The sequence below is a fragment of the Centrocercus urophasianus genome, unplaced genomic scaffold, assembly GCF_019232065.1.
Source record: "Centrocercus urophasianus isolate 14NV4802_14NV808 unplaced genomic scaffold, USGS_Curo_1.0 seq_1373, whole genome shotgun sequence".
NCBI classification, from domain to species: domain Eukaryota; kingdom Metazoa; phylum Chordata; class Aves; order Galliformes; family Phasianidae; genus Centrocercus; species Centrocercus urophasianus.
In genome coordinates this window covers 4,978-13,670 of record NW_024884557.1, presented here as the reverse complement: position 1 = coordinate 13,670, position 8,693 = coordinate 4,978, and the positions used below count along the sequence as shown (strand labels likewise).

Below are 8,693 nucleotides of genomic sequence, written 5' to 3'. Positions count from 1 at the left end.
AGAGCTGCCAGCGGCTGCCGCTGTCACTGGGAGCCTGCAAGCAGCTCTGTGGGATTCTATGGCGCTATTCGCATTACGCCTTCTCAGTTCAGCACCGCCGACAGAACGGTTGCGGCTGCGCAGAGCCGCTCGCTGCTGCCGCGCCGCAGCTGCTCCGTGAGGCAACAGCGCCTCCCGCTCTGTGTGAGGGGCGGGCAGGCGGGGCGGCCGGCACTACCTGCCGCCGGGTCGGGCCCGCCTCCCGCCTCCCGCAGCGGGCTTTAAGGTTCCTTCCTTGGGACAGTGGGATGAGGGAAAAGGACTGGAGACAGATTGCTTTTTATTTTGAGTCTTTCTTTTTTTTTCCTTCCCTGCTGTTGGAGTGATGTTTATTTCCCAGCGCAGCCCCTCTAAAGTAATACTTTAGAGCCGAGGTCAGAGTGTAGGGCAGCATTAAGGGAGGCGGCAGGCGCTGGGTGGGTGTGGGTCAGTGGCAGGGGAGGCGAGTGCTTTTAGAGGCGGTCGGAATACTTTGTTACTGCCGGAATGGCCAAGTGGCTTCAGGTATCTGCCGCCTTGGTTTCACTGGGATGCTGAGATGACTAAGCTGTCCCGACTTTTTTGATCTACAGGTTCTGTCTGCAAGCTGGGATATGCAATAGCTAGCTGTTTGTGATGTCATTTTTCAGGCAGCTGCTGGTCAATGTGTGGTGGATTGGTTTTTTGTTTTTGTTTTGTTTTGTTTTCTTTTTTAGTTTGTGTGAAATATCTGCTTGAAATGCGTCTTCTCACCAGGCTCCACAGTTGGTGTTTGGAAGAAGTACAGCACCCGTTCCTCCGTTACGGTGCTGGAATGGGCTGCCCAGGGAGATGGTGGAGTCACCATCCCTGGAGGTGTTCAAGAAACATTTGGATGTTGTATTGAGGCATGAGGTGTGAGGGTGGTGAGGCACTGAAACAGGTTGCCCAGAGAAGCTGTGGATATCCCATCCCTGGAAGTGTTTCAAAGCTAGGTTGGATGGGGCCCTGGGCAACCTGGTACAGTGGAATGTGTCCCTGCCTATGGCAGGAGGCTTGGAACTACATATTTAAAGTTCCTTCCAATCCAGGCTGTTCTATGATTCTGTTAGGGTTTTTTTGTTTGTTTTATTTTTTTTTTTTCTTTCTTTTGGCTGGTTTGGTTTCTATTCCTTCATTTTTCTTCTCTGCAAATCTCCCTCCTTATTTCTATGTTTCTACCCACACCATAACCCCTGTTCTTCATTCTTCTACTTCTGTTTTCAATGTAGCATTCTATTAATATCAAGCTGATAGCAAGCTTTGGGTAAGTAGAGTGGTTGTCATGAAGTAACTAAACCCATGCATTTCATGGTACATTATATTTGTAAAAGATGCCCAAGTGTGCCTGTAGCCCTGCAGTAAAGTTTAAATAGCTGGTTCTTCCTTAAATGTGAATTTCATGTCTGTATGATAACACGTTCAGGTACTTACATTGATAGAGAAGGAATTTCTATTCAGTTTTTACATCCTTTAAAATACTTGTTTGTGGTAGTTGAGTAAGAAGAGTAAAATACACTACTATAACTGAAGGTAATGTGTGAGTTGAAATACTTCACCACATGCTACAGGATATTTTCTAACATGCTTCTTAGCTTTCATATTCTTGATGCTTCTTCTATACTTCACTGTTTTAAAAAAACCAAACAACACAGCCAGTAATAAACATAAAGTAACCTATGGATATAATTAAGAATATGGACTTTCCTACGTGTTTCTGACCAGTCCAGAACACATTATTTTATCATTAAAAATTAACAACAAATTAATTTTGTTTATAAGTTAAGAATTTAAAGTGACAATTTTATTTGCAAATATGTAACTCATTTTTTCATGCGTTTTCCTCATCATCATTTGCATTTTTTCCTGCAGCTTATTCTGATCCTCAGTATTACTATGAACTGACAGTCCAGTACCATGCAGCCCCCTGCAATAGTTTTCGTAACACTTCTTTTGGGAAGGCGTTGCTTCAGATACTCAGCAAGCTCGCTGCTGACCTTTCATGTGAGGTTTCATTAATTAAGTCAGAATGCCACCATGTAAAAATGCAGAGAGGAGGCCTACAGAACAAAACGTTCTTTACATTTTCAGGTAATAATCTGTCTTGGATGTAGAGAATGGTTAGATGTTTTATGGCTAATTGAACTTACTGCTTATATGCTGAAAGTATTATATGTATTTAATTTCTCCGATTGTAGAAATGCTTCAAGGTATTGCATGTGAAGCTGCTGCCCGTAACAAAAAGATCTACTCAAAAGTGTGTTTTTTACATTATTTCATTAGAGAACAGAACTTTTTACAGTTGTACGTAGATCAATATTTTTTTTTATTTTGCATCATAAAACTTTATCATGTTCCTTGTTGCACACTATCATGGGAAGAAAACTGATGCATTGTATTCCATAACTCCCTGGATGACTTTCCTCTTGTCAGCTATTACAGATGTATAAATCTCTCTATGGATGTGGTTTGGAGTTAAATGAGATGAATCTCAGTACAGTTCTTTCTGTTAAGTGGCAACAGTGAAAGAGGGATATTTAATATTTTTCCTTTTTTTTTTTTTAATTTTTATTTTTTAGACAAAAGGAGTATAAAGGAGAAGTGGGTAAAACCGGTTTACAAAAATGCTGGGTTGACTTTGGTATTTGTAGTTTCCTTCAATCGCGATTAAAAGCAAATAACCAGGTGGTTTTGTCAGTCACTAAGCTATGGGATATTTAAGTGTTCTTACTGAGTGCCACTGTATATTGTAATAATTGCAAAACATTATATCTGATATATCTGATATTCAAATCTTTTTATACATAAATAATCTCAAACTATCTCATAAGATTAATGTACTACAAATACATTTTCACCTTAACATACACTAATTTTCATAAAATGTTTCTATTAACAGCTTTTCACTAAATGCATCAGTTGTGGTAGTCAGAAATCTTAATGCTGTGTCAGTCCAAAGAAGATATTATTTTACTTTTTTTGAGAGCATTCCTTCTAAACATTCAGACCATTTGAAAAAAGGTTCTAGATCTATTATGCTATGAAAGAAGATTGAAATAGAAAGTAAAGCAGTCTCACTATATACGTAGTTCACCTGAAAACTTTGTTATTAAGAGATATCTAGTTTGCAGTTGCTGAGCTGAATGTGGATAAGAACATATTTAAAGTTTTCTTGAGCTTAATGTTTTCCAAGATTTCATATTTTCATATGTATAATTACATTAGTCACTATACATCAACACATGCAGTTTTAAAATACCCACTTCTGAACAAAGGATATCAATTGCACTTTGTTTTCCACTTTCCAAAACAGTGAAACTATTAGTTGTGTTTCTCTAAAGATGGTATTTGTAGTGGATAGCACTGACGTGAAGAGGGTCATTAGTTTAGGTTAATTCTAGTTTGTTGAGATGACATAAATGAGAGTTAGCCAATGTGCAGACTTCATAAAATGTTTAAGCAATACTTTGAAGCTTTTCTACAATCAAGGAGAAGTTCCCCAGTTAGAGATTTAGGTGGATTTAAACTTTGATGTAACCCGATGGTAAACTACACATTCTTCAGCACCTTGAGGTGTCTTTTTTTTTTTTTTTCTAAGCAGTTTTTTTTTTTATTTCTAAGCAGTTTTTGGTGTTTCAGAATTACTTCCATGACAGGTAGGTAAAGCTTAAGAGAAGTGAAATTAACATGATAACAGATAATGTTATTATGGCAGATTAATCAAGTGTTGGTTCTGGAGAGTAGGCCAGCAGCTTTGTTAGCATGTCTCAGGCCTTCACCATATCATGCTAGTCATAGGTGATGAGGAATGTGGTCTCATGCAAATGGATTACTAAAGTGTAACCATTTTTTCTTGCATCCATTCTCAAAGTTTTCCTTTGGTTTAGTACCTCATAGAGGTTCCTATGAGGACGGAAGGGGTTGAGTGTGTGAGTACATGGGACTGAGATGCGCGCACAGGAAGAGATCAGTGGGGGAAATTGGGAAATCTTTAAAGATATTGATGTTGATGAAGTTGTTCTTGAGAGAAAACTGGAGTCCCTTCAGTCTGAACAATCAGAAGGTTGAACTGTTAGGATCCCTGGGTGACTGTTTCTAAATCTGTATTTATAAAACCAGAATGATATCCAGGTAAATAGACAGTAGCTTATTTTATTGTATTGTCTTTTATTTTATTTTTTGAAAGGATTTGGATATCTATATGTCTGCGAAGCATCCAGGATTACATATTTCCTTGCCATCAGAATTTACAAATAAAAATGATTTCCCATGACATATTTAAGTGCATGCAATATGCTTAAATAGACATAGTGGTAATGTCTATAGGAGGACAAATTAATGTTTTTAAAATGTTGCAAGTTAGCCACCTGAAATGTGAAATTCCAAACAGTTGCATCAGAAATGATTAGAATCTGTAAACAAGTAAATAGAAATGTTGATTTCATTGACTTTGCTCCTCTGCAAACAGATTGTATTTTGTTACAGTTACTTGCTTAGACACAGAAAACAACAAACCATGTCCACAAAGTGCTTGTGATGCACCTCATAGATTATACAAGGTAAAGTAGACAGAGGAATGAAATTGCAACTAACCTAATAGGCTACTCTCGTATAGTAAAATATCAACATGAAACATAGTTTAGTTAGTAAATAAACCAATATAAAAGCTTTAGTGGTTCTAAATTAATAAAAAATATAAAATTTAGTTAAAATTGACAATATTCTGTTGCCCATATGGGTAAGGCAGATCACACTTATCAGTTTGCATTAAGGAAAGTACTTTAAGAATATGAAGAGTAGCAAGACAATCAGGAAGCTTTGGACAAGTCTTGCAAATACTAAAGGTCATATTTTTGCAATGGCATGCCTTTCCATCACTTGTGATAGAAAGTGATTCTGTGATCTACTAAAATAGTAGCTGCTTGAAGATTTTGGCTCTTACAGTAGAGAAAGAGAAGTTGAACCTTAGCTTATCAGGTTAACTTTGATTCAGAGATTCTTAAAAGGAGAAGGAAAAAGAGAAAGGAAGGACAGGAGGAAGATATGTCTTCTTCCCTAGGAGGGGAACACCTAGGACAGTGTGTATCATGAATGTATTGCTGTGCAACCTGAACTAAAGTACTTTAGGAGCTTAAAAAGGAAAGCTCAAGGCAGTTGTTTTCAGTGTTCAGTGTTTTTTTTTTGTGGCCTACCTCTAAGCACCTTCCTCACAGTATGTTGATTATAGATGTGCTCTCTGTTCAGTATAGTGTTGTTTTTTAATGCTGTTCTGAACCATCTGCTATTTACATCCATCCACTGTCAAGAAATATCAGGTACATAAATCATGCTTTGGGATTCAACTGGAGTGGGAAGGGAGTCACAAACATGCAGTACTCATTAAACAGTTTCCATACTGTCCATTGGAAAAAAAAAAAAATATATTTGTGGGAAAGCTCGTAGTCAAGGTATTTTCATGCAGACAAGATCAAAATAAGAATGCATAAACACATTTGTTTTTGCCATTTTTGTAATTTGTGTATTTTCTTTTGTGTGTGTGTAGTATTTTCTTTTTATTGAACAGAGATATTCAGTATGGATGGAAAGTGTGAAATATAATTGGACCTAAATAATAGTACTGGTATAAGAGGGAAATTTGCAAAACTAATGATGAGCTACAGATATCCAACGCAGGATAGGTTTAATGCGACAATCCAGGTTTATTTAAAGCTGAATTAATTTAAATGGTTGTATTTCTATAATCCTGAACATTTAGAGATATTAAGTGAGCAAGGTTTATCTACATTTAAGACAACGTATCAAAGAATATCAGATTACCTTCCTGTTTCTATTCCACCTACCTGCTACAATCAAAAGATTTAGAAATACATCCTTTAATTCTTAATCTCAACTCACACCCACGTTCCTTGGTCTTATCTTCTATTTTGACCTCTGCATCACTGATTCTAAAAAAAATACTTATTTGTTTCAATTTAGGCAAAGGACCTCATAGAGAGATTCTTTGAGAAAGAGGTGGAAATTAGGAAGAAAAGTTCTGAACCATGGCCTGAAATATACTACATTGAAGGTACACTGCAAATGGTGTGGGTTGATTGTGGCTACCCAGGATATGGAGTGAATGCTGTAAGGCATCCAGACTGCCCAGAGTGTTGTGGTAAGTGACAAAATTCTTATATCTTACAAGCATTAAATACTGTTACAATGGTTTTATTTCAACAAATCTTTTTGATTTATGTTTAAATGGCTTTGTCAGATTTTATTTCCCCCTGGAAAAAAAGTCATTGATATGATTTCTATATACTGGGACTGAAGTCTCAAAGGAATGTCAGGAGTCAGATGCATAGAGTATACATCTGTCGTCAAGCTTTTTACATAGACAGTTCTTTACAGAGCTAGAATTGGTGAAAGAAACACTGGATTACTTATCAAAGACTATTAACAGAATGGACTGTACTTTAAAAAATGAGTATTTAAAATATTGGAGAAAATAGATAGCGGAAGGAGACAATTCTAAAATTGTAGGACGTAGAAAGTGTTTCCATATGCAGTTGCTTTTTCCCATTTCTTGTCTTTGTGAGAAAGACATAATTTCAGGAAGGACAAGATGTACACCGAATTCAGTGCATTGACTGCAATACAAAGTGTCAGTGCACGTTATTTCAAGAAAAAATACTTGAAAATCAAGTTTAGAAAAGCTTTTAGGATGATCTGTTTTTTAAAGACTGCTGTTTTGTTTTGGTCTTCCACCCTGCAGTATCTTAGTCCATTCTAAACTAATTTATATTCCTTTTTTGATTCAGAACAGAACTTTTGTCTTATCTGTTGATAACAGATGCATCTTTGGCAGATATGGAGGCAAGATTTCACATCTGAAGTACCTGAAGCAGTCCTGAAACATGTCTGCTTACTACTTCCCATGGCTGCAGATGTCCTTCTGCCAGTATTCTCAGACATATACTCTTCTCTTTCATTTACCTCTTGGTATAATTAATCTTTGCCAGAATCCTAAACATCATATCATGTGCAGTATAGCCGAAAGAGTCCTCTGCTGTATAGCAGTCCATTGTTCTGCCTCAAAGCAAGATAAGAGTTTTCACTGACAGATGTATCCTGCATGATCTTAACAACCTCTAAGGTTAGACTTCACAGACTCCTGAGGACATGGAACTCAGTACTGAAAATCCTTACCGTTGGAAAGCTTTATTTTAAGAAATTTTTGTGGTTTCCCTTGATTTTGTTTATACCTGTTACTCCTTGTTATGTGTCAGCAAATGTGTTAGCAACAGCTTTTGTATGTCCTAGAAGATTCCTACCATTTTCTCTTTCTGATATTGCCTTCATTGAAATAAAAGTTCAGTCTTTTCGGTCATGTTTTGGCTTACGGCCTCTGCAGAGCGTTACTTCTATCTACTGCATTTTAACCTGGTAATATTAATAAATGTTTTTATTTAAATATTTACCTGAGTACAGTTTGTTCTGGTTACGTCAATAGGATACACTTGTTTTTAAGAAATAATGATTCATCTGTATGTTCTAGTTTGCATCACTTAGGTGTACTTCATTTTTAAGGTCTTTGTAACTACCCACCAGATTAAGAGCAGTGAAGATAATTAACTATTTAAATCAAAAGAAGAAGAAAAAAGATGGAGCTGTTTTGCGTAGTTTGTTCCAGTAATCTCCTGTTGACATAGATTAGCATAAGGACTCTGTACAGCAGCTTTTATCTGCGTGACTGTTCAGTCTTTGGTTAGGAGAACTGTAGTGAACAGCTCAATATAGCACCAAGTACAAAAACATGAACAAAACTTTCTTCCAAGGTGAGCTATAATAGGAATACTTCAGAAACTTCAAATAATGTAAAACTTCTTAGGTTGTGCATCTGTTCTACCATTAAAGACAGCAGTTTCAGCTAACATGCTTTTACCTGAAGAAAGCAAACAATAACATAAAATACCATGACAATTTTTATGACACTCATTCTTTACTTTCATAAAAGTGTCAAGAGTTAGTGAGTCGATGGCTTAATGCAATCCTTGTTATTACTTATTAGTAGCCTCATTTCAATTGGTATTCTGTAACAGAATTCTGTTTCAAATCCTATTTATACATTCCCTCTGTTAGCTGCATGACCATGAGAGCTAGATGTGTGTAGGTCATTTTTAGCCCTTTGCCATCTGAAAAATGGGGTTTGCGTGTAATTGTGTTTTAAAGCACAAGTATGAACCTCGGGTTTAAAAACATTCATCTTTGCATGTTTTCTTTTCAAAAAAAGGACTTAGAAATACTGTACTGCTTCTAAGAAGTAACTTTTAAACATGACACTGCTTATTTGTTGATCATCAGCATAAACAGCATAACAAGCAGAATATATAAAACAGCTATTTTTTACAAATGCCACTTGAAAATAAATAGCTGAGAAAGAGCACGTTAAGAAAAAAAAACATTTAGTACTTAGGAAATCCAACTCTGTTAAACTGTAATCCGTAGAATGTCTGAAGGCTATCCAGTCCTTATTTTCACTTGGTAATAAGAAATAAAAGGACCGCAAATGAGAGGAGTCATTACATTTGGTTGGAGTACTGCACATCCTTACGTTATCTTCATAATTTCCCAATCACTAAATTAGTTAGCATTAGTTTGAAGAATCAGTGGCTAAA

General features: G+C 36.5%; 1 protein-coding gene across 2 annotated transcripts; it reads left to right on the top strand.

Annotated features, from left to right (window-relative positions):
• The first annotated feature begins 1,801 nt into the window (after positions 1-1,801).
• Positions 1,802-7,457, top strand: LOC122157445 (zona pellucida-binding protein 1-like). 2 transcript variants are annotated; one of them, XM_042813095.1, is made up of 4 exons: positions 1,802-2,127; positions 4,522-4,595; positions 6,013-6,103; positions 6,869-7,457. In XM_042813095.1, exons 1-4 carry the CDS (start codon positions 2,082-2,084, stop codon positions 6,907-6,909), a joined length of 252 nt encoding a protein of 83 aa, XP_042669029.1. In that variant the 5' UTR covers positions 1,802-2,081; the 3' UTR covers positions 6,910-7,457. The 2 variants fall into 2 exon arrangements, 1 of the variants encoding a protein (XP_042669029.1); XR_006167907.1 differs by lacking the exon at positions 4,522-4,595.
• The last annotated feature ends 1,236 nt before the right edge of the window (positions 7,458-8,693 follow it).

Coding starts and splice junctions, on each gene's coding strand:
- LOC122157445 (XM_042813095.1), top strand. CDS start 2,082: ATGCAGAGAGGAGGCCTACAGAACAAAACGTTCTTTACATTTTCAG. Junction 2,128..4,521: donor AACGTTCTTTACATTTTCAG/GTAATAATCTGT, acceptor ATTTTGTTACAG/TTACTTGCTTAGACACAGAA. Junction 6,104..6,868: donor TGAAATATACTACATTGAAG/GTACACTGCAAA, acceptor TGTTGATAACAG/ATGCATCTTTGGCAGATATG.